At 40.2% G+C, this 25,728-nt stretch overlaps 3 protein-coding genes across 4 annotated transcripts; all 3 read left to right on the top strand.

The window, feature by feature from the left end:
• The first annotated feature begins 1,093 nt into the window (after window positions 1–1,093).
• On the top strand, window positions 1,094–6,454 carry LOC145499546 (uncharacterized). Its single transcript, XM_081479069.1, has 5 exons — window positions 1,094–1,423; window positions 1,857–1,984; window positions 3,930–4,048; window positions 4,376–4,435; window positions 4,997–6,454. The coding sequence occupies exons 1-5, from the start codon at window positions 1,392–1,394 to the stop codon at window positions 5,210–5,212; spliced, it is 555 nt and encodes a 184-aa protein (XP_081335195.1). The 5' UTR covers window positions 1,094–1,391; the 3' UTR covers window positions 5,213–6,454.
• A 749-nt stretch (window positions 6,455–7,203) lies between these two features.
• On the top strand, window positions 7,204–9,279 carry LOC145499751 (steroid 17-alpha-hydroxylase/17,20 lyase-like). The gene has a single exon (XM_081479279.1). It carries the CDS (start codon window positions 7,555–7,557, stop codon window positions 9,118–9,120), a length of 1,566 nt encoding a protein of 521 aa, XP_081335405.1. The 5' UTR covers window positions 7,204–7,554; the 3' UTR covers window positions 9,121–9,279.
• A 1,610-nt stretch (window positions 9,280–10,889) lies between these two features.
• Window positions 10,890–24,984, top strand: LOC145499613 (uncharacterized). 2 transcript variants are annotated; one of them, XM_081479145.1, is made up of 18 exons: window positions 10,890–11,774; window positions 12,581–12,893; window positions 13,122–13,498; window positions 14,287–14,581; window positions 15,122–15,221; window positions 15,635–15,838; window positions 16,331–16,497; window positions 16,832–16,887; window positions 17,022–17,105; window positions 17,426–17,535; window positions 17,874–17,952; window positions 18,541–18,623; window positions 19,006–19,173; window positions 19,840–19,988; window positions 20,120–20,317; window positions 20,750–20,834; window positions 21,475–21,542; window positions 21,825–24,984. In XM_081479145.1, the coding sequence occupies exons 1-18, from the start codon at window positions 10,905–10,907 to the stop codon at window positions 24,689–24,691; spliced, it is 6,273 nt and encodes a 2,090-aa protein (XP_081335271.1). In that variant the 5' UTR covers window positions 10,890–10,904; the 3' UTR covers window positions 24,692–24,984. The 2 variants fall into 2 exon arrangements, with proteins under 2 accessions (XP_081335271.1, XP_081335276.1); XM_081479150.1 differs by having other exon boundaries at window positions 10,978–11,774; window positions 16,334–16,497.
• The last annotated feature ends 744 nt before the right edge of the window (window positions 24,985–25,728 follow it).

Here is a 25,728-nt window from a genome sequence, read left to right on the forward strand (position 1 = left end):
ACTCGATCAGCTGAAGGTAAGCTCAACATCATGAGGTTTATCGTCATATTGTTAACACCAGGAACCCCAGTGGGCTCCTGTGAACACTAAACGATGTCTTCTTTTCTCTATCTTGTTTGCCCTTTATTTTTTACTCACCGTGTGGACAAAATCAGGAGAAGACCAACCAAGGTAAGACTTATGTGTAAGTTAAGCTTACAATGAATATACTTTTATTTGAAAATAATGATATTATATTAAGTTCTGTTTTATTCTACTTTGGAATTGCTTTCAAGAGGTTCTTACAAAATGCTAAATATCCTGAAAGAACCTCGGCATCCAATCGGGCAGATTTTATTTGATTTTATTCTTACAGTTCAACTGAAGATCAAATCTGTAAAGGAAGAAATTGCTGTCGTTTCGAGAAAAATTTATTTGACCCAGGATGAAGCTTCTAGAAAGAAGGCAAGATGCGAAGAGCTTGACAGAGGTACTCGGAAATGTCTATTGATGTTCTACACCTCACCTACTTTGGAATGTGTTTCGACATTTTAGAGGCTTACGGGCAATTGCTTGAAAGTTCTACGCAAGAACCTTCGACTATCAAATTCCCCTCCACTCAATTTGAGCCATCTTAATTATTCTGCGGAAATCATCAAATTCTGCCTAGACTATACCGTAGGATCTTAGAACAGGTAAAGTTATCATGTGCAACTCTAGCCAATCATTCTATGAAATTTCGATTTTCCATCGAAAAACCTTGCATTTTTCCTCAGACTTAATATAGTAATGCCAAGAAAGAGTAAACAACACCCTTATGGGTACGAGAATATAGTGCTGGACCCGGTTGCTCAAAGGGCTTTCCACCGGATAAATCACCATCCAGCGAATACATGATGACAAAACACGCTACACTACTCCTATGGATAGGCTTCGTTTGGACAAAACATTAATTTTTCCTGACTCAATAGTACTACAAAAATAACCGATGCACTGAATAACTTCGCCTTTTTTGGAAAGAGAGGCTAGGTTTCGAATACAAAAATCAAGTTGTTTTCAACATCAGTTGTATATACTGTATATTAAAAAACAGTGGAAGTAAAAGTATATTTAGTCAAGGTGTAGGCAGTTGAGAAAGAAGTGTCCAGTGTTGCACGCTGTGCTAGGAATTGCCACTCTCGTATCGATCGCATCTCCTAGTAAAAAAGTTCTCAGGATGTAGTTCAACAACCTCTCGACACCAATCGGATCCTTATTATTACGAAGCAGTTGAGACGGATCCGTTCCTCTTCCTATATTTCTTTCCCGCCACAAAACTGTTCCATTCAGTTGGATTACTTTAATAGTTATATTTCTTTGCAGAGATAGTTGAACTCATCGCATCTCAAAGTACTCTAACCAAGCAGCTTGCCATGGCAAGTGACAAGCTAGATAGAGACAATGAGTAAGTAAAGATAGCAGATTCCTTTTCCTCACAACTTTACTGAGAAAATTTAACTATACTTTATCAAACTTGGGAGACATCTTTTTAGATCCTAGGTAAGTTTAAAAAGAAGGTGAGAAGCACGACCGAACCAAACCAAGTCTAATTGTTTCTACAAACCTCTCATGTCATTTCTGGCTTTTCGTGACGGGAGATGAGGTATCGGAAGTTCTGTACTTATTTTCATAACATATACAGCCATGGTAACGACAGAAAACTAACAGGAAACAAGTAGCTTAGTAAAAAGGCTGTTTCACCTCTCTAAGGTCAAACGCATTGTTCTAATTGTTTGAAAAAAAAATTGTAGTTGAGCTAGGACGTATCTCTTTTATAGAGTTATTATTAAAAAATATCAGGACCATTGAATTGCATGCCTATTTCTGAATCTGCTTAGAACATACAAGCAGTACCGGACAAAAATGGCGACCTATGCTAAACAAGTGGAGCAGTATGAGTTGAATTGCCTATTGTACCAGAACAAAGCTGAACAGAAAGCCAGGAATGCCAAGGTTGCAGAAGAATGTATGGTGTCTCTTATGTTAAAACTCAATCAAATGATTTTCTTTACTGATGTTGCGATGAAGAGCGGTTTTCAATTGAGTGTCGAAAAACCCAAACCAAACCACTGAATCACTTACCAATTAGACTAACTTACCAATTTAATTCTGGATTCATCTTGGCGAATTTTCCTGTTTTTTTTTCTCCTTTTTAATGTTCTTAATGTATAAGGTAATTGTAAGTAGTAATGTTATTTTAAATAGTCATGCGTTTTTATCATGAGCCCCTGGCTCGGGAGATTGGAAAACCACTCTCTACGTTTACGACTCTGAATAAAGTGTCTTTACCTTACCTTACCTTTCCTTACCTTACCTTATCCTACCTTACCTTACCTTACCTCACCTCACCTCACCTCACCTCACCTTACCTTACCTTACCTTACCTTACCTCACCTCACCTCGCCTCACCTTACCTTACCTTACCTTACCTTACCTTACCTCACCTTACCTTACCTTACCTTACCTTAGACTACGCAGCCAATCTCAAACCACCAAAACCAAGTAATTGTCTGATTACTTTCGACACTCAATTGAAAACCGCTCTATAAGTTACTGATTTTACTTCCCAAACTCTTTTAGAAAGGCTATTTAGTGAAAAAGTTCTCAATAGTTACTACTTTGAGTTTCCCGGTCTTATTAACACCAAAATCATTCCATCAAAATGTTGAGGTGTCTCACTAGTTTTGTGATTGTCTTATCCCCCAGTATTTGTTCGCATATACATGAGGAATTATTCAGTGCAAAATGGCAAGAAATTAAGACAAAAAGAATCTAAGGTTCTTACTTGCCAGACAAACTGTTCAAATAACTGACAAGAAATTGGAGGAACTTCATCAAAGAGAAACTAAACTTTAATAAGTAGTTTCTTAGAAATCGATTTTGAAATAAAAACTAGCGTCGTGACTTTTTAGCGCTAGTTTTTATTTCAAAATAGAAACTAAACCGTTAACAATAAAGATTAGCGAAAAAACTGAGCAACGACGTTTCGGTGTCATCCTGGCACCATTTTCAAGTTAAAAAATATTTGTGCGAAAAGTAAACTAATTTATACCAATGGTAGAGGTTCAGAAGCCGTAAAATTGGCGATGATCTCAAAGTACAAGAGCCAAAACCACCTTTGATCAATCAACAGTGCGTTGTTTATAACTATATATGTGATCTGTGTGATGCAGAATACGTCGGTTACACTAGCCGTCATCTTTACAAGCGCATTGAGGAACACCGATTTACCGCCATCGGAAAACACCTTCAAAATGAACACCGAGTTGATACAGTTGGTGACCTGACTAACAACTTTAAGATCCTAAAGAAATGTCAGGGAAAGTTCGATTGCTTGATCCACGAAATGTTGTGGATTCGCAAGAAGAAACCGAGCCTTAACACACAGTCAGACTCCATTCGCGCAAAAGTATTTGTTTAGGCTTTGAACAGACACTGAACTCATTACCAGTGTTTGACACCTCATTGGAATGAACATGAACATTGAACAGCTATCTTAATCTTAATTTATTCAATTTCGCACCTCTACCATTGGTATAAATTAGTTTACTTTTCGCACAAATATTTTTTAACTTGAAAATGGTGCCAGGATGACACCGAAACGTCGTTGCTCAGTTTTTTCGCTAATCTTTATTGTTAACTGTATTTCCAAATAGAAACTAAACCACTAGGAGAAATCATCTGGCGACCAAATGATCACGCAGTGATCAGAGCAAATAGTGTAATATTTTGGTGTTGTTTTTTTATATCGAGAAGTATAAAAAGTCGCACAATGTCTTTGTAGTGCAAGGATCTGCTGCTAGTATGATGCATCTTTACTTAAAGAGCATCATATGTCTCATTTTCAAGATTTCATATATTCTATTCTAACTCATCTATGTACTTTTTTCTTTTTATGTGAACTGATACAGTGGAACGTCTACGTAACTTTGAGGATGAGTTCAGACTCGAAAGCCTACGTGCTGAGGTAGTTCAAGAGAAAAGCCACAAGAAGCAGTTGGAAGAATCTTTGGCTCTAAAACAATCCGAGGTGAGCCTTGAACTGTTCCCGTATATTCTTCTCTAGTTTTTGTTGGACCATTTCTTTCTTTGTTCGGTAGCTGAGAGAGGTTCTTTGAAGCCTATTACAATACAACTTGGCGTTTAGCGAATCATTGCACTTTTCAGTTTTGTTTTAACCATTTCATTTGTTCTTTTCTTACTGTTCCTCAATTGGTTTAGTACGAGCTAATCACTTTTTGTAATAAAAAACCTCGAGTAACTTAACCTCTCAGTCCTGAGAGTTCGCGGAAGTAGTTTGAGTTTATGAATCACAGTCACGCACATAACGACACATTCTCCAACACTTTTACTTTAGCAGATACAAAAGGAACACGAGCGACGTAGACAACTGAACCGAGAGATTGAAATAACGCAAGTAAGTTTACACACATGACTGACGTCAATGATGTAACCGTAATATCCATTCGTGTTAGTTTTATGCAACGATAGAGAAAGGCCTCCCCAGCGTCATCCGCTGTAAGCGAGGTTGTTTTTCCCTCGCAAACCCCTAATGAACGAGTCTTCAAACGCCCTTTGCGTTATCTTTCACGATGGCTCGTTCGGGACTACAGTAGTTATGCATTCGATTTGCTAAACTCCAAGAGCAATTTTTTTTTAGGGGAAAGATAGAGAAACATAAATCGGGGATCAGAATGGAGGTCAGAAAACCACATTCACGTAATGCGCGATCATATAAATCTCACATTATTTTGAAGTTGTATGTTGAAAGAGTTCTCTGGATCTTGGATGCCGATACGTTTTGTATTTGGGTTGCTTGGGGTTTCACTAATGCTCTTAAATTCAGGACGCACTACGGACTACATGAGCACGTCAAATAGGCACTCAAAATGCATCACGTACTCGGTACGTCACACAGGCAGTGAAGGCGTTAACTATATGCCTCCAGTAATTTTCAATAATCTTTTTGTCCACCTAGAAGCGTGACCAGAATCGTGACAAGGTCCAGACGACCCGCAAGCTGAAGCGTCAGCTACAACAAGCATTATCACGTAATCAGCTCTGGAGCGAGGAAGCTCATTCTAACCTCGCAGAAGTTGAGAGTAAAATGGACGTCGAAGGACAAGACGAAGACGATGAAGTTTGTCAACTTGCACTGAACATTGCAGAACTCGACAGTAAAATGGACGAGTAACGAAATATATTTTAGTCCAGGTTTAATGGAGTAAATGATATTGTGTTGGGTTGTGTTATATTGTGACAAGTCCCTAGGGCACGTCATTTTTTTTTTTTTCGAAGTTTAAACAAGGAGGAAAAATAAATATATACACTGCATATACTGGTGTCCAAGGAGGGTTCAGTTTTTTGTTCGATGAAGCGCAAGGGTGCGTCATAGCGCTATTAAGTGATTCACTTCACAAACGTGATAACTAAATAATTACACTGTCAGTGTACAAATATCACTCGCTATTTATACTCTACTACGTTAATTTAGACGATAAAAGCGTCTTTTGTTAAGCGAAAGTGAATCAAACGATTAAAATCAGCTCAACCTACACCCCATGATCTCTGGCTGCAGTCGGCTCCAGATATTATGTAACAAGTTAAGATTAACTGTCGATTTTGATTCATCCAAGATTTATTTCTGGAAGCTGAACAGTTGCAAACAATCATCAAGAAATTTAATTGTAAAATTCATGTGTCACGTCCGAATGAACATAGAAGGGCAATTGCTCACCCATGTCGAAACACCGCCGCTTGCGTAACTGACCACGCGAGTCCACTTCATTGTGTGACCTTGGGATCAAATCCGACAAATTTAGCTCTTAGGAAGATCCAGTTTTCAGTCTACGGCTTTGTGTCAAGTACTGAATCTTTCCGCATTCCTTAGCATTTATAGCCTTGACGGTCTTTTCTCTGAGAGCCGTTTGGTTCAGGATATCGCCCCACCCTGATTCAAGTACTACTTGATTTTCATGAATGAAATGAAACGAACTGTTCTCTTTTAAAAGTTTCACAATGCTCAATAGTCAGCAATAGATAATTTCGTACTTTCGTGAGTTGTGCGTGCCCTTATTGTAACAGCAGACTGATAGATGTCAGTCTGAAAACTAATTACCTGTGGTTGATGATCCGTCACAAAAGAGTCGATCTTGACACCCACAAAGGTAAAACAAACGTCTATTCTTTAGCTCACGAAAGTCAAGGTTGAAACTGATATTTATTGCCCAGTGGTCGGAAACCTGATTGTAATAGTATTGAGCATGAGTAAGAGTTTTTTTCAAAGACTGACCTTGGCTGTACAAACATAAAGACTAGCGTTCAATTCATTCCATTTTCACTGTCAAGGTTAAAACCGATATTTTTAGCCTCATAGGAAGTTCGCAACACTTAAAGTACATATACGAAAATTTAGCTATCATGCCATTCCTTGTTTTCCATCTACCTATACTAATTTACTACGCCTTATAAAGAACTAAAATGAAAACATTGGGTTTTATCAGCAGGAAAAACCTCCCTGAAATAAGCACACTGTCGAAAGTAAATGAAGTACATCCATTCTTCTAATTTAGGGTGGATTCTCTATTTTCTAATCAGCCAGGGGGAACGTAGGCTGTTCCGAAAAATCAGGAGGTTCGACCGGAATCGGGGGCAAATTTCTCCTAACTTTTTTTGCTAAGGAGCAAAAAATTTGCTTCCAATAAATGAATAATCGAGTGGTTTGAAGAAATCAGCATTCTATTGTATTTCCTGATTACAGCCTGTTATCAAATAGCTGCCTTTTTTTTATCTGGGTGTCCTTGAACAAGAAATAAAAGACTGACTGTTCTTCAAGGTTGAAAGCTGCAGAATGCTTTGACGCTAATCGTTAACCCGGCCGTCGGCGATCGGTCGCTGAGAGCCAAGGTGACACTACTTGTTTTTTAGGTCACGCAATTAAGTAACTAATTATTACTCATTATAAAAGTGGGTAGGATACACTATATTGGCTCCCCTAAGTTGTTGTTTATTCTTCATCCATGGCCATGTGTTCATTCTATTCGATGTAATTAAAAGACTCCAAGATTTGCACTAGGGTAAGCCCTCTTTTCCGTTAAGTGAACACTAATTCCCATATTGTTTACCTACAATCGGATACAGTGAAATAGTTTAGCTTAACGGGACAGTCCATGGAAGAGGGTGGGGGTTCAAAAGTTACTCGCTATCACGAAAGCATCGACGATTTTAGCAATCTATATGAGAAGTACCAGTTAAATAAATGATAAATAAATAATTCTCATTAACCCTCTGTCGAGTAACTTAAGTTAGAGGTAGATGATTCCGTGATGCAGGCCCTAACTGAGACACGCTCTATCTGTTTGTTAGATAAACAGAGCCTTTCAAGTGTGACTAGCGACCTTGACATTGGGACACCATTTCAAGTAAACAACCAAGGTTACAGAGAAGCTATATAAATACTACCCGGGGTACATCACTGGAACAAAATTTGTTAGTAAACCTCGACTAAGCGTTCTTGTCTATCTAGGGACAGTCGACATGGAGGACATAGACAGTTCAGTCTTCCAAGAAAACTCGTTTTATTTCGTTTGTCTTTGCTTGGCCGTTACCCTGCTGCTGCTCTTTTTGGGATTGGCCAAAATTTGGAGAGACGACCGTCCGCCCGGACCATTCGGTTTACCGATTGTCGGGAGCCTGCTTCATCTTGGCGACTCGCCGCACCTCGCTTTATCAAAGATGGCCAAAGATTACGGAAGTGTCTTTTCCATTCGCCTTGGTTGCAGAAACGTGATCGTCTTGAACAGACAATGTGTCATTAAAGAGGCTCTCTCCAAAAAGGCTGGCCATTTCTCGTCCAGACCACCCTTTCATTCCTTTCAAATAAACAGCCGCGAAGGTAGGAGCATAGCATTCGGTGATGTTGGTCCATTGCACCATCGAAACAAGAAACTTGCTATCCGTGCTTTGCATTCTGTTTTTAGCGATGTAAACCGCTTTAACACCTTGGTGCACCAAGAAACAGAGCAGTTGTGCAACCTATTGACAGAGAGCACACCCGAAGCCCACGACTTGACTCCATACCTAAGAAATATCGTCATTAACTTTGGATTTAGACTAGTATTTGGAGACGATTTAAAAGAAGACTACAGCGTCCATTTCCAGAGCCTCCTGCAGAAAGCAACTGAATTTTCTGAGAACAATGGTGCTGTAAACCTGCTAGACTTCTTCCCGTGGCTTCATTTTGCGTTTAAAAAGCAGTGTAAAGCTACAAAAGCCGCAGTGGAAGAGCTGTTTGACTTTGTACGAGGTGCTTATAGGCAGCAGCGACATGCAAACATTAAAGAGGCTGGTGTTAATGTGGCGGCATCCTTGGATCAAATCATCAGAGAGGACATGTTGAGAGCTGGAAAACACGATATGGCGAGCAAGGAAACCAAACAGCCAGCCGCTGAGATGCCATTAGACGAAGAAGCAGTCGTTACAATGTTAGCCGACACTTTTGGCGCTGGGATTGAAACGGTGTCTACCACGTTATGCTGGGCCTTGCTTTTTATCCTTTCAGCACCTGGGCTGCAAGACGACTTGCAAGCGGAACTGAAGCGCGAGATAGGAACAGATCGCCTTCCCACTATACAAGACCGAGCAAAACTCCCTCTGCTACAAGCCACAGTACTGGAGGTCCTGCGAAGGTCTACTGTTCTCCCCTTGGCACTCCCACACTACACAACAGAAGACTCGACAGTCGCTGGTTACCGTGTACCGAAAGGAACTACCGTTTTGGCAAATCTCTGGGCTGTAAATCACGATCCGGATCAGTTCCATCAGCCAGAGATTTTCGACCCCTACCGTTTCCTCGACGAGGAGGGACAGTTTCTGTTAAACATGCAGGCTTTTGTTCTTCCTTTTTCTACAGGTGGAAGACGCTGTCTCGGTGCTACCCTTGCTAAAGCCGAGTTGTTCATGTTCCTCGGTTGCCTCCTACAGCGTCTACACTTCCAGCTTCCAGCAAGTAGCGAACCTCTCAACCTTGATGGAACGTATGGTTTGGTTCTGAAGCCTCATCCCTTCAAGGTGCTAGTTGAAGCAAGAAGGTTTGCACAATAACTGTCGAACCGTTAGAAGTTGTCTACCGACGAGTAGTGTTTCTTCACAGCCGCTTGACCCAACTCATGCATGTGTAGACAGATAGCTCTAGATCATGACTTTTACATAGTTTTCAGTAGTTAGCTTTTATGGTAGTATGTTTGGTGATTTGTCATTTGCTCCACTACTATTGAATGATCGTTACTGAAAATCGTGACGGAAAAAGATGGGAATAATTGCTGTTCTCACAAACTAAACATGTGCACCTAATTAACCAAAGTTCAGGTTAAAAGCCCGAATCCTTCATTTTATAGACATAAGATTACATGGCTGGATAGGCAATGACTTACCTGCGATGTGGAAAATCCACGTCATTCAAAACCTGGAGTAAACTTTGAATTTGTACCACACACCACACAAACAAAACTGGCTCTTGTTTCACTAAAGAGATTTTAAACGTGTTCACGATTCGGTGGAACGGGTAGTAAGTTAGTTTGATAACTTCACAAGCACACAAGGTTATCAAGTATCTTTCTGTGCGCTTTTATGGATCTTGAATTTCACTGTATTTCAGTGCCAACAACAATTGGTAGCTATAGCTTATGCTTGCTACCAAGCTATGCAAAACCAATAAAACATTTACGAATTTCGTTCATCTTTCAACATCTTAGTCAGCATAACTCCACTTTAATATAATTAATATCATGTCGAAGTTTTGGTCGAAAGGAAATCCCTGCAGGCTATGCAAAGGATGTTCTAGAAGTTCATATTTATAAGGAACCATGCAACTTTATCCGATGGCTCAGTGATATCGTGTTCTTATGTCTTAAACAACAAATTTAGAGTTGATACGCTTTCAACGTACTTTATGAAATTTACACCCAATTGATTTAATTTCACCTCCTAGTTTTCTTTTTGTTACAACATGGGAACAATATCAAAATTTTCAATTATTTTGAGGTAATATTTATCCGCACAATTTGTCTCCTTGATTGTCATACAAATATAAATGATGTTTAATACTATTTTAAGCTAAGAATTACTTTGTAATATTTCAGTTTTTCTCATATTTTAGAATTAAGTGTCACTATATCAATGACGCCGTTGCTGATCATGTGAATCAATAAGCAACTCTGAAAGGTTGAAATAAAGTTTCCCTTTTAAGATACATGTTAAGACGTGGTTTTATGGTAATCCACTCAGTCTTTGGAGCATCCAATGAGCTCTCTCGAAGACTGAGAAAGAAAAATAATTCCCATGGTTGATTTAAACCCCCTGGGGTTGAAAGTCTTGAAAATATCTGTCTGCGTGATGCTGTCAAACGAGCTGAGACGGGGGGTTGCGGACGTTGAAAATTTGTTTGTTCTCCAGACCTACTACACAACTTCTAGATTTGGGGGAGAGGTATCATTCCACTCTTCTTGATCCACGACTAATTTTTCACTTATGTTATGGTATCTCTTGCCGAGTTATTTGACTTTGCAGTCTAGCGTAAAGGAGAAAAATAATAATAAAAAAATTGAATCTAGGAGTAGCCATAGGAGCAATTAGAAAGCATGTTTTTGCCTGTCGATTTTCTGCATTCCTGGCTGACCCGTCACTTATTCAGCAATTCGTTTACTCAGGTGACCCAGACCATTTATCAAGCCATAGCAGGTGTAACTTTTAGAAACTTGTAAGCTTATGAAACGTTTGTACGGGCTGGTTTCAACCACAAACACTGCTTGTCCACTGCCCGGCTACTGCTTGGCCACCGCTTGGGTAGCCTGTGCACTCTTTCAGCAACAACAAGATCATGTGACCTAATGGCGCGAAATTTCCTATTCACTCTTTTCTCAACCCCCGTTGCATTAATGATCAAAAGTTGTAACAGATTTCTCAATTGTCTTCATTTATCAACCGAATTTTCATTATCCGTCTCCATACTACAAGCGAAAGTTTGTATTCCAGTGAAAATTATGGTAGATGAAGCTCCTCGAGACATCTGCCGACAAATTGTATTCCTCATCGACTCTAATCCATCGTTTTGGGGATCGAACTGTAGCTGCGAAAACACTTGCAACGCCATTCGATTGTGTGTGCTCAAAATTCTCACGTACTTCAGCAACATAAACGGTAGAGGAAAGCGATCGAATCTACGTTGGGGATACAAGTTCTTCAACTCTAAGACATTATCACATCAATTTGAACGACACGAGTTCAAAGATTTCTCAGTAGAAGTGTTTGAAGAGTTTGAAACTGAAGTATCGAAGAAGTTGAACGAATCCTTCGCACAAGTGAGCAATGCACTTGAACAAAATGAGCCGGACGGAGAGAAAGATTCTTCATTTGTTAAACCACCAGCTGGGGTTAAATGCATTTCTTGTGCTTTAACTAATGTAGTTCACGATTTTCAATGGGAAAGACCAGACATCAGTTCGCCCGTGAGAAGTACTCGCAGAAACAACAACTTGCTTCATGGCAACAGATCATCAAATACTCGTAATGTTACGTTTTTATTGAGTGGTTGTCCTTGCAATGATGAATCGATCGCTAACTTTACTGGTGAAACTTCATCATCTCTAAGAACGTTTGATAGTGTGAAGAACATTCTAATGCCTCCAATGTTGTTCAAGGAATTTAGAGAAAGACAGATTTGTTTACATTGGGTAAACATCGGAAATGCCCAGCAGGAGGTAATTAATTAGCTAACTATGTAATGCAAGTTTGTTTGTTTTACTTTCTTACGTAGAATGTTTGTGAAATTTTCTGTAATATGATCAATTGGTTAGCTTGAGTTTATTATATCTTAATAAAGCATGTGTCCTATGTCACACATGGTTTATAAAGTTATTATGCATGTGGCTTAGGTGCACATTTTTTGTTGTTATACCCCCAACTGAAATACATTTTCTGATTGGAGGATTGGAGGAGAAAGTGTCACATTTCATGGGTCAAAATTCACTAACTCCCTATTGCGAACGAAACTCAGTAACTCCCTAAGGTGAAAAAACTTGATAACTCCCCTCAGTTTTGCTTCTCTTTGGTGAACAATGAATGTCCCTTGATGCTTCTCCCCTCTAAGGAGAAGCATCATGTGATGCAGGGCTATCATTAAGTTTTGATTCACTCATAGCATTGATCTTCACACCCGTAAAAAAGTTGTTACTGTATGGGTGAATAATATCAAAAACAGGTAATTTCACCGATAACATCAAGGGCTTATCAAGCATACTCAGCCGTGATGGGTGTTACAAGTTACGGCCGTTAATGAGAGCTCTGATCAGTGATGACCCAAATTATGGCTGTATAGGAGATCAGGCAGCTTCATGCAGTTTTCCACTGTACTCTGCTATACAATATCTTCCAATTTATTGTTTAGTTTTTAATTTAGTGTCTTTTCCCCAGGCGAGGAATAGGGCCAGAAACGAGTTGCCTTCACTATATACCAAAAAGGCTGTTCATCAAACATAATTTGTACTGATTTTATTTCCTATTTTAGAATACTGGCTTGAAATCATTATTGCAGGCTTTAGTGGAGCAGCTTGGTGGACGCCTGATACCTCTTTCTGCAGTGATTTATGCTGGGAACATTTTCTCTTTGGGTTCTGACCTGATGAATACATCTGGAAGAAGTGTCTCAGCTGGCAAAGAAGTCATATCCTATGTTAGCCATGGACCATTGCTACCTTGTAAAACTGTCATGGATTTTTATCTCCGTGGAAAGCCAACAAAGTTATCAGAACTAGTTAATGCTACACAGAATCAAGCAAAGTTGGGTTGTCCTGAAACCACAGGATTTCTATGTTCTTCAGGTAATAATTCATTGTAAAGAGTAGTGATTTCAATGGCTTATATGCCAAAGAAGATCAATGTAATATATGCTGTAACTGTTGTTTCCCTTGTGGTTGAATTTTTGCTTGGATTGAAAAATTTTAGTGTGATTCCAAGTGATTGCCTCACTGTTTTAGACCAATCTATGTTATCTTTATGCCCTTGACACTGCCCATTTTAATTTCTTACCACTCTTGGACACACATCAGGTACTGATGAGAAAGTCCATTGTGCTGTAAAACTTCGCTTCATGTTCCAGCCAGTACCAGAGCAGCAAGGCCCAAGAGACTGCCATCATAGTGCTTCTGATAGAACAAATGATGCTAATGATCAGCAAGCTTCAACACCTGAGGTGTCAACCTCAGAAAAAGACAAAAGCCCTCCTAATCTTCTGTGGATCAGAGGAGTGATAAATCAAGCCTGCATCTGCCCAACATGGTTGCATCCCACAAAAGGATATTCATGTATTGGCATGGATGACAGACATGCAGATGATTCACCAAACTCTGCTTTGTGCTCACAGAGATTTATCTCTGGCTGGTTCCAGGGACTCTTACTTTCCTTGGCAAATGATAGCAAACTCCTGGTATGTAAAATTGGTTGTGTCTGTTATTTACTGGGAATGTTTTTCTCTTGCAAAATCAGGATATACAAACTAGCTTGTAAGTGTAATTGTCCGGGTGAGAGAATAGTTCTGCAAAGAACTGTTATACATGACAGTAGATGGTGTTGTAGGTCTGCCTCTGACTTTTCACGACCTACATGTGAACAAAACTGACAGATGAACTCAAAAAACAGCTCAGTTTGACTATCAATAGGTGGAATCATTGACAGAAACTTGTTATCTGCCCAATTACTGTTGACAAACTTTACACAAGTCCTACAGTCACTATTGTGTACTTGATGTTAAAGAGTTTATACAGAAGATGTTCCTTATAAACAACAACAAAAAATTACATCAATTTGGGTATTTTGTATGTATACAATAATACTTCTGTGACCATAGAGTCTTGACAAGAGTGTCTCGAGGCTTAGAATATCCAAATAGGCCATATTTGTATTCTCAGTAATGGACTGGAACTAGCTTGCAATGGAGGCCTCATGGGGGAGAATATCATTAAAAAGAGATTAATGCCATTTGCATTAATTTTGAAAAGAATCCCTGCATTAGCCTCAGTTGCAAATTAGTTTTTGTCACTTACTGAGAATACATGTACGTATATGGCCTATTACATTGTAGGAGCTAAAAATAACATGTGGGATCTTTGTTAGTACATGTACATTTACATCTGATTAAGTCTCGCACAAGGCATTACATGTTGGTGATATTGATGTTGCATAGTTTGTAGCATTGTCTTGATTTTTCCTTGGTAGGTTCTTGACTTTATCGACTGTGATAGTGGACTGCCAGTTAGTGGAGTACTCCAGCCCATGACCTCTGTCTGTGGTGTTATAAGTGTCATTGCATTGGATTTTCTTGTGAAGTTTGATAAGTTACTGCTTTGGAATGGCAAGACTGCAGTTCTGGATATGAAACGTGTGAAAAACGCAGAAACCTCCCACCTTTTGGTTAATGAGCACAGATCCAAAACTGTTTATAAACCAGCCAAACCACTTGGATACAATGAAGTCTTTGTTAGGCTTACAAGATTGCAAAATAATGTGGAAGGTATCTGTAAACCAAAATCAGAGCATACAGTGTATTAAGTCAGTTGAAACACAATCACACAACCACCATCACTGAGGTTTTATTTCAGGCAAAATTACCGGTGAGTTGCCATGATGACAAGGTGACTGTAAGACAGGCTCTACTGTTGTCATTTAGCATTATCTGAATTCGACTAATCACACTGACAACACAAGCCATTTTGAGCAGAGTTGAAGAATTTATTAGCAGAAATAGAGGTAACATAGCAACAAACCATAAAATTTTGTCACACTTTTGAGAAATAAAAAGAACATGTTATCTTACATGTACTAGGATACATGGAAGTTAAAGTGCTTGGCTAAGAAAAGAATGATCAAACTACAGTCTGATTCATATCTCCTAGTATACATACTCAGTTACAAAGCATGTGCAATGATAACTAAATGCAAGTGTCGTATGTGTTACACTTATGAGTTGCAATTCTTAAATTACTTTGCAATAAATCTGACAGGTTGTTAGCTGAAAACTCTGATTTTTGTGATATTTTTGTTGGTCTGGCAGCAACTGATTCAAGAACATTTGATGCTGGGTTTGTTGATCCATGGTGCTCTTTTCCTGATGTTGATGATAACAATAGGTTACTTTGGAGTGAGCTGAGCAGGTACATGTACTTTAGGTTATACTATATGATAAACAATACATAGCAAAAAAGATTTTGTATGGTGCATATTAAAGTGAAGGGGTGACTATTAGTTTTCCAAGCAGTGTTATTTGGGAGTGTTGCTGCTTGATTCATTTCAGAATATGCAGGTAATGAAAAAACTACCCAAAGCCACTGATTCATCAATGATTTAGCCTGAGCGTTTTAAAAATATTTATTAATGGGATTTCATTTTTGACAGAAAAAAAAAAGATTTGTTAAGGCTATATAAATCATGTTTAAGATGAGAGAGCAGATGTATGGCTCACCTGCTCAATACAGAGTATCTTCAGCATTTTAAAACCAGATCCTTCAAGTGTATACTTGTATGTGACAACAAAGACACATTAAATTGATTCTGACACAATTGACAGAGTTGATGAGTCTGAAGAAGAGAAAGAAGCTGACAGTGAAGACAGTGAGTCTAACCTAATGAAAGAACTAAAGAAACTTTACAACAGCAAGGAAACTAAGTCAACATCAATAGCTTTTAATGGAAGGCCATCACCAAAACAGTCCAAGGTGAAGTTAAACACTCCAGCAAAAATGAAGGGGAAGAGGGCTGTGTTGAAGCAGAGGTAAGAGAAGAATAGTCAAAGAGTAGATCTGTCTCACAATTTTGAAAAGAAGTTATAAGTTTGGTTAATTTTTCTATAACTTTGCATCCTGCCTGTTTCTATTGTTCCTGACTTCTAAAGCAATACATTTGTATTACCTGAATTAAGAGTTCAAGTGAATATATTAAAGATCATATATTCAAATTGTGGAGTGGGCTGAAGACACAAATGATCATTGCAGTTGTGTGCACAGTTGTTCTCTTTGAGAATAACTAAGGCATAAACAACATACATGTATTATTATGATCATGACCTTTTATAACATAAAATTTAAATGATGCATGAATGGATTATGGTTGACTGCCAGAAATACGTCTGCATTTGCAGGCTAGGATTATGGTAGCCTCTTGTCAGCTTTTCATAAAAAGGGTTTCTTGAAAGTCTTACCTGTAGCAAGTTAATATGACTTGTGTTGCACGGTGTAAAATATTAAAATGTTTTTTTCTCTTGAAGTAGAGATTTGGAAAACAAAACAGAAACAAAAGATCAGAACAACAAACTGGATAAAAAGGAAAGTCAACCTGCAGTTAACAACAGAATAGGAGACAGCTGTACCAACAAGGACAAGCAGATGAAGACCAAAAGCATTGGAACACAAGACGTCCCTTGTGATATCAAAGGTGTGTTGGTTCATGTACAATTGTCAGACATTGTATGCTTATACTTGCCTATTTTTAGAGTGTTTTGTTGATGTACAGTACATGTAATAGCAAATTTCTCTAGCACTAAGTTTACTGCTGTCGGTCTACTACAAATTCATGCGCATTAATTTTAACTCATTTGAACAGGATATCCAATATATTTTGCAAATATTGCATTCTCAACATTGCAATAGCTGAAACACTTGTACCATAATTTCTGTTTCATAAATTAAAGGTTACTCCTACTGACTTTATTATTGTCACTTTCTATATCTTCATTGCCTCAAACAATACAAAATATTCTGCCCCATAGATGAAGCAGAACTGGTGAAGGTTGTTCATGATTTATGTGACAAAGTTGTTTTGGAGGTAAGATCAAGCTAAAATGTATTTGGAGCTTTGATGAATTGTTCTTGACTAACATCCCAGTTGTCAACATAACCAGTTAAGTCAAATTGATTGTAGTGCAATATTTGTTACATATCCCTATTCTTTTTTACTAGGAAGCAAATATACTCGACAACATCACCAACATAGTGACACTAGTTTCCTTCAGTTATGCAAAAGAAGAAGCTGATAGAGAGAAGGTGTGCATTTCTGTGCTTTTGTCTGTTTAGTTTTAGATATATGTACATGTAGTTTTTACAAACTGTGAAATCTTTTAAAACTACACTAAGAAGCTGAGCCAGTGGTTCCCAATAGTTAATTGACAACAGCATGTATCATAGATCATACAGACAGACAGACAGACAACCGTTATTCAGTACACGTCATGTTGTTTGTGACACACAATTGATGAAGTTTATTTTCGCCAAAAGCTACTGACAAGTTCCCATCAGAACTGACTTTGGATTACAGAGAGTTTGTGCATTATAAGTCTACTGATCTGATGCATATCCTGTTTCAGGACTGTCCTACAAAGTTTCTAGGAGAGCATTTCCTTCTAACAATATCAGCTCTTAAAGAAAAATATGAAGGATGCAGTGATGTCATCAGAACTGGACAACAAGTCAGAGAGTGAGTTTCCTGTGGTGTTTCAAAGTCACATACGGTGACATTGTCGCACATTGTACTGTGGTTGCCTTTCCCTAGCCCCTCGTTTTGTTTTACTGCATGTATAGTGCTATAGATTAGCAAAAGAAGGGTAGTCTCTGACGAGATAGTCTTAAAAAAGTTGTGTTTAGGTTTTTGTCTTTCTTCTAATAGCTCTGGGTTTGTTACAGTATTGTACAGTGTTGTTGTTACATTTGAAATGCCCGAACACATGTAGTTTGCTAAAACAACTTGATGAAAAAGTAATACGAGTTAATAAGCATGGTATACCACATTGATTGCCTTTGATGCCTTGCTTTCAGGTACCAGCTTCAAATCCTGCTAAGAATGGAGATTGCAGCTCTTACAAATGCCGATGAAAACAGTCCCCTGGTTGAGGAGGTAGTAGTTGAAACGTTTTTAAACTGATGTGTGGTCTAGTAACTGACACGGCTTTTACAGCATACATTTACATTGGCCGTCTTACCTCATAGTGGAGTTCTTTATTGATATTCCGAGAAATCTTGTTGGGAATCTAATTGCTATACCACCACTATCACAGACAGCTGGTTATTGAACTTCAGGTTGCGTTCCTTTGGGGTGATCTGGATCAGGGTCAGTGATCCAAAATCGCTCGGATCATGGTGCATCAAAGAAGCCAATGAATCCTTGACCAGAGTGGATTAATCGGTGCTTTTGATGTACCATGATCTGAGTTTGGATCACTGATCTTGATCACCACATAGGGACACGCCCTTAATGAAGGAGCACACGTCCAGTGTACATGTGGTCTTTAGTGTAGTGTGAGATTGAATTCGAAGAGTCGATAGTAATACATTAAACGTTCTCCCATGTCTTGGGTTCCAAGCAAGGCAACGATACACAAAGATTCCATCGCGTTAGTGTTTGACTGTTGCTTGTCACCATGGCACTTCGTGTTATTTTAAAAGTAACCAGGACTTGTTGTTTTTCAATGTTCGTGTACTGTAGGTGACTGCACTCTTGCGAGCCATCTCGTTCATGAAAGACCCTAAGTTTCTGACTGTGTATCTACGCGAGGTACTTCTTAAAAGGTACGTAACTACGTGCATTTGTTCATAACTATCTACACTTCATTTTCAGTTGAAGTATTTCTTCGCCTAGTGCGTAGTTAGGGACGGCTTTGGGCAATTTTCCCCACCAAAATTCCTGCACAGCAAAAACTGCTGAAACAAAAGCGTGCAAGGGGAGCCTTGGAAAAAGGGGAGCCGTGGGAAAAAAATCGAGCAAGTGCCTTTGTATTATCCAGGTCCTGTTTTAAGTTGAAAAACAATTTGCACAAGTTATTGCCCACCAAAAAAAATCTTGCACAACCTGAGCGTGAGAAAACAATTCATGCCCCAGAAAATTGCTCAACCACCCCCCCCCCCTCAAAAAAAAAATGGTGCGTCCCTTAACTACCGACCACCCATCCAGGTACAGTCACAGCCTTGCCAAGTTCCTGTGCGGTGTTTATGAAGGTCTGATGATGCGCCCTCCCAGGGAACTGTTGACACCCTCCAGATGGTCCAGCGATGATGAATCACCCATCAGACGCTCCGTCAACTCCAATTCCAGCGCTAAACAAGACTCTAATCAGCCAAGGTAACTTGCATGGGACGACAATTGTATTGAGTATGTTCATGATGGACTTCGAGGGTGACAAATTTTCAGTGGAAAAATGGGAACACGTCATACAGGTTGCCATCTAACAACATGGATTGTAGATACATTACTCGCAAAAAAATTCGGACGTTTAATTTTCGGACACTATTTATCTCATTTCGGACAAATTTCGGACAATTTCGGACACTTTGCTCAAACATACCTAAAGTAAATTTACGCTTACAAAAGACGAATTAGACTGTAACAACATCTGTAAACATGATAGGTCTACTGCAGCCTCAAGGTTTTACCAATACACCGACGAAAAAATAACACAAATTCTATCAAGCCGTATGTCAAGTCGTGTCTCAACAAGAGTTCGCTCCATGGAGCCCGATATAATTGATAAAGGAAACTAAGAGCTTTGGAGCTACTTCCAAGTTTTGTACTGTACTGTAAATATTTCGGACGCCTAAAAATTCGGACGGTTTTTCTTCGGACCCTCTTTTTTGTCTGAAATTAAAATCATTCGAAATTTTTTGCAAGTAATGTAGGTTAGCTTATACAGCGAGAGTCTCGTCTCGCGAGAGCGTGGTAACTTACTTTTGAGCTATACTGTATGATTGACTCTTTCTAACTTTTGAAATGCACTTTGTGTTATTTTAGGAGCAGTGGATGCCGTGTTCTCACCCGCCATTTGAGTGTCACAGATGCGGTTGGTAAAAGAAGAGAGATCGTTGTACCTGGGAAAGCAAAACCAAAAGATAAAGAGAAGAAAAAGAAAGAAAAACCACAAGGCTCCATCAGTTCACGAGGTTAGTCTTACGAGGACCTATTCCCCGCCCCCCTCCCCCCCCCCCCCCACTTTTCATGGGCTGCCGTGCATAGCGATATTCACAATATATCTAGTGACACTCTAACTTTGACACATGTGCATGGCCTGTAGGTGCAAGCAAGAAGGAAGAGAAGAAAGCCACAGGTCAGAAAACGCCAGTTAAACTAGTCAGACGAAATCTTTTCACGGAATCCGAGGAAGGTGATGAGAATAATTCAACTGCCAGAGTGCCAAGGAAAAGAAAGCTGTCAGATTCAAGAGGGCAACAGGATCAAGCCAAACGACGATTTCACCGGAGAAATACTGTGGGTATGTACATCTACGTTTGCCACTGCTAGTGACTGTTATGGTATTACCAACTTGGACATTTTGTTTGCATTTTCAAGCACTGTTAACACTACAGTAGTATCACCATTACTTAATGCTTTAGGCATCTAAATGACGCTGACGATGTAAAACAATATCGCGAAAAGTCAGTTCACAGATGGTGATGCGGTTCTCGTAGCTCTTCTGACGCTTTTACTGACACATATTTCCTCTTCAGGGGCTAAACGCTTTGAATTTCAAAATGAATTTGGCCGAGACCTTGGTACAAGGGCGAGATGTTTGGACACGCATAACTGCACACTTGAGCTGCTCACGCCTCAGTGAAAAAGGCACGGCGTACTAAGAACCAGCATCCAGTTGTAGTGTGTATTATTATTACAATTTACTCATGATTATTGTTTTGGTTTGTTTCAGGTTCCTTCTCAAAATCCGCTGTTCAGGAGACTCCTGCTCATAAACAGGTCTCCCATGCGTTGTGGAATAAACAAGATCGTGCCAGGTGAGATATTCCCTGTGAAAATTTACGAATTACGAAACGCAAGAGTAATACCACATATGATGTCAATATTTCATAGCGGGCACTACCCCTAACCGGGCTTCTCCGTCCTCCATGTAAAGTCATAATGCAATAGGCAACAGTTGTGTGCTTAGTTACCTGGCCTATAAATACAAGCGAGGCTGGAGGCGACCTTGCTTTGACACAGACCTCTCTGCTTTTCTAATTTAAATACCAACTAGTTAGCATAAGAACAGCTTGATTATCACATCAAAAGCAGTGAGGTCTTTATCAAAACAAGATCACCTGCAGCCTCGCTGCCATTCAAAGGCCAGGGCCCAGTTGTTCGAAGGCTGGATAACGTTATCCACCGGATAAATTGCTCTCCAGTGGATAAGTGTTGACTAAACAAACCACGCTATCCGCTGGATAGTGTTATCCACCTTTTGAACAACCCAGGCCAGGTCACTTGCTGAAAGACAACTGTAAAATAGTTTATTTTTCAAAATGGCACGATTCCTGCCTCGGCCCCTATGTTTGTTATAGAACTTCTCACTCTTATTTTACAGACAAATTTGAGTGCTATATTCATGTCAGTTAATATTCATGTCGCTTATCACCGTCTCATATACTTGTATTCCAGGAAACGTTCCAGAGCTTATACAGAGGTGCATGTTTTACAGGAGTCACCCCTAAAAGAGTTACAAGCAGGTAAATTAACTTGACTGTTGTGCTGTGGGGTCTGTCTGGCTTTCTCTCTCTAGTATCCAGGATGACTATGATCACAAGACACGATGCGAGAGGGTTGGACAAGCTTCTCGTTCTGTCTCGTGACGAACACAACATTTGTTCTAGCGTGTATTTAAAGCTCGTTGTATAAACCAATTTTTGGGGCTCAGCCCGACACTCAGTTTGGAGTGGTCACAGGATTGTCATAAATGAACATTTCAATATTTTTAGTGATTCAACTAAGTAGGATACAATTCTTTGCAGGAGAGATGCTTCCTCGAAGAAGTCCTCGGAGGCCGCCATCATTGCTCTCCCAGCGGAGTCAGTCATTTTATGGGCGCTCAGCTAGTGTAGGACTATTGACCAGGACCAGTTCCTTCACGGGGTCATACTCTCGTGACTCCCCCAAGAAAGAGCCCACAGCGGAAATAGATTTTGGTTCTTCTAAAAAGACCCCTCAGAAGACGTCCTTTGCTGCGGCTGTTTCGCCGTTACGGTTCTCTCCTCGACAGAGGAAGAAGTTTTCGCTGCACAGTTTGTTGACCACCGCAAAAGAATGTGATCCAAAGGAAAAACATTTGACGAGTCTTCATAAACCTACGACACCAAAAGAAAAACGTCTGGGCACCAGATCTTCTCCGAGACTCCTCAAGAAGCGGTCGTTTTCTTGTATTGGGTTTTCGTCTGTTCCCTTCCCTGGCGTTCAGGAAAAGAAGTCAGATCCCCTTCGTGCGAAGCCAAGATCATTTGAGAGTACAAGCCGCAATTCGCTATCAAAGGAGGATGTTTGTTCCGACAATGCTGTACAAGGAAGCTTGATGAAAACGCCAAAGAAGCAGAAAACCGATGACTTTTCAGAGGTCGGAAAAATCACAAAAAGAAGAAAAATCACCCCAAAATCGACTTCAGCGAAGATGTCGTTTGCTACCGTCTCGCCTTTGCGGTCGTCTTCTCGGTCCTCTCCTCTGCAGAAGAAGTTTTCGCTGCAGAGTTTGGAAAAAGAAAAACGTTTGCCGATTCCTCATAAGCCTACGACACCCGAAGAAAACCTCATGGCCACTAGATCCTCTCCAAGACTCCTCAAAAAGCGCTCGTTTTCTGGTGTAGAATTTTCGTCTTTCCCTAGAGTCCAAGAAGAGAAGTCAGATCCTCGTCGTGCAAAGCCCAGATCATTTGAGAGTACAAGCCGCAATTCGCTATTAAGGGAGGACACTTGTTCAGAGGATGTCGTGCAAGAAAGCTTGATGAAAACGCCAAAGAAGCAGAAAGCGGATAGCCTTTCAGAAGTAGGAAAAATCACTCCAAAATCGACTTCTGACCAGTCAGAAAAGCGAACGCCATTAAAAGATCATCATTTGGATGAATGTGTTGTTCTTCTTACGCCAATTCGACGTCCCTTAAATTCTGCCGTGCATGTTTCACCAAAGATTGTAACTGATGAATCTTCTGCGTGTTCAAAAGGTCACACTCCCCCTGGTGTTGCGGAATCTTCAAAACAAGGGGTGGATTCGGCAATAACGCCGGTAGGAACACCCGTTAAGAACGACGTCAGCTCAGCAGTCCGCAGCTCACCGAGATTAGCGGGACACCGAAGCAAGCGCGACATTTCCGAGTCTTCCAAAGGAGCATTCCACGAATCTCTATGTAAATTTACAGATTCTAAATCGAAGGATGAAAAGTTAGTGAATCCCAGCTCTGAAGACTCCCTAAGGTTCACCGGGGAGACTGTGGAAAATACCAGAACCCCTGTTAAGGATCGTCCTTTTGACGACTTTGTGGTGCTTCTGTCCCCAATTAGGGGGCTTCTAACATCTCCAGTGCACGTGCTATCTCAAGAAAAAATCGTGTTGGTCACTCATCCGGGCTCTAAAAGTACCTGTCAACTTGACGAAAACCCGGATAGCAACATGATGACCGGTGATGCCGGAAAATGCTCTTTATCAAAGGAGGATGCTACAAGCATTAAGCCACCTCGTTTGTCTCTCCGCATTGCCATGTCTTCCGCTCTTGATGCATCAAAAGAACGAAGCCTGGGGAAAATATCCCCAGCAGTAAACGGCGAGTCCACCGGTGTGACTTTTAAAGCAGACGGAACGTTCAGCTGTGCGAGTCTGGTCGAAAATGATGAATGCTGTGGCATTTCTGCCGCAACTGAAGAAGCGCAAAGAAGCGTCTCATATAGTCACTTCCAGGGAGCTGTGCTGTCTCCTGGCTCGACCCGCACATCTCCTAAAGAAGCTCAGTTATTATGGAATCAGCGTCCACAAAACTCAACTACTCCTCAGAAAAAAGGGAAAAAGAAACCTAATGGTGTGTCTAATTCACCGGCTGAACGTACACGTCTGAGTCCTCTCAACCAAATACTACGGCAGCAAAAACGAAAAAGATGTTTTTCAAGCTCTCCCGCGGATAAGCGTTCTAGAGAAGTGTGCCGGGGTTCACGTGACACTTTATGTGCACCTGACACTTTGTGTGCACCTCGAAGGACTCTAAGAAAGAAAAAGTCAGTGCGAGGCAAAGACGTGGACGAGAATAGTTCTTTGAATGTTTCTTGTCCCGTCGTCGTTGAGGACGACAATTCGATGTCGTCAGAAGATGTGGTCAATTGGCTTTGCGAAATGGAGAAAGAATATGACCGTTCTGTGGCTGAGAAAAGTGAAGTTTCGAAGTCGCCCGCAACAAAAAAGAGACGAATTGACAAATCTGTTGTGTTCGGTAGGAAACGCGCTGGGAATGAGGCCTCAAGAAAGCAGAAGAGCAAGAGTACGAATTCGTCCTTGAGCAGTGACACAAGCTACGAGGAAGACGATGAAGTGTTTCAGAGTCCCGCCGCGTTAGCTTCAGCGTGTCTCAGGCGGAGACATTTGAATAAAACACCCTTATCAGCGAGTAGCATTAAATTGTTACAAGAATCTCCAATACTTTGTGATAGCAAACTTTCGATGTCGCCCTCGACCCCTACACGAAGCTGCTCCGATGTATCTCCGAATCCCGAAGAGTACAGTCGGAGGGGAAGACTTGCGCGGCGAAAGTTCGTTCAGAGGAGAGCGAGCATCTCGGAGAACTTCGTTGATGACCAAGAGGAACCGATAGGGTTTCATTTGAGAAAGCGACTCAAACTCAATACTTAATTTTCACTTGCTTATCTTAAGATTTGGTTTTGGAATTGAATTTGCAAAGTTGTACATATCGTAGTCTTACTGCAATCCGAAGCCGAGATCTTTTATTTGTGATGTAATTTTCGTGTTGAACGACGAACCGGCTTTGACATAAGTCAACTCTGCCCTCCAAGTCCCAAATCCTAGAACATTTTTTGGTTTTATGTTTTTTGCACTCACTTGTCGTATAAATGCTGCCTTGTTAGCTGTATACTAGCTCGTATTGTTTTTAAATAATAAATATATTTGTGCTAAGGAGACGAAAAGTTTGTATCGTTGTATTTTGGTGAAAAGTGGGATCCAGATCATGTGTCGCGGAGAATGAAACTTTTCTTTTTCTCTTTCGACTTCGTGATTTGTCCATCGAGAATCAACAACTCGAATAAACTCAGATTAACAGATTGCGTATCGCGAGGAAAAGAGGCTAGCGGGATATTTTAAGATGTGCCAATTCGCGACTCCAAAATATCCTTTCACTTGGTTGACAACAATAGCAACAACGACTTTATTTGTAACCAGCATTTAACATTTTGGTTTAAGTGTATGATACGAAATGCTCCCCCCCCGTTTTTGTTTCTTTGATATGTGTGAAAAAACCATTCTGAGTTTGCAACATAAAGAGAGATTGCCAACCTCGTTCCCAGGGCTATTCCCTTTGAAATCGGGAAAAGCCCTGGTAACGATGTCTGATTTCATTCTCGTCGCCATAGCCCTTTCTCGTTTCTCGTGCCAAGGCCCCGCCGGCTAAGAGAAGCGAAAAGGGCTATAGGGACGAGAATGATTTAGGTGTACTTCAACTGCTTGCCTATGTTCAGATACAGTCCGCCATTTTGACAATAGGAAAGTCAAGATGAGAAGGGAAAATACTTTCCTATCCTCTGCTGGAAAGAAGAATGACGCTGTTATTGACGAGACTGAAACTGAAGATGAACTTTTACCTTGGTTCACCCCACACCCCTCCCCCATCGTGAACAATCCGCGTATCAAAAAATGTACTCACAGTTAAACCA

Source organism: Orbicella franksi, chromosome 1 (assembly GCF_964199315.1).
Source record: "Orbicella franksi chromosome 1, jaOrbFran1.1, whole genome shotgun sequence".
Taxonomy (NCBI): domain Eukaryota; kingdom Metazoa; phylum Cnidaria; class Anthozoa; order Scleractinia; family Merulinidae; genus Orbicella; species Orbicella franksi.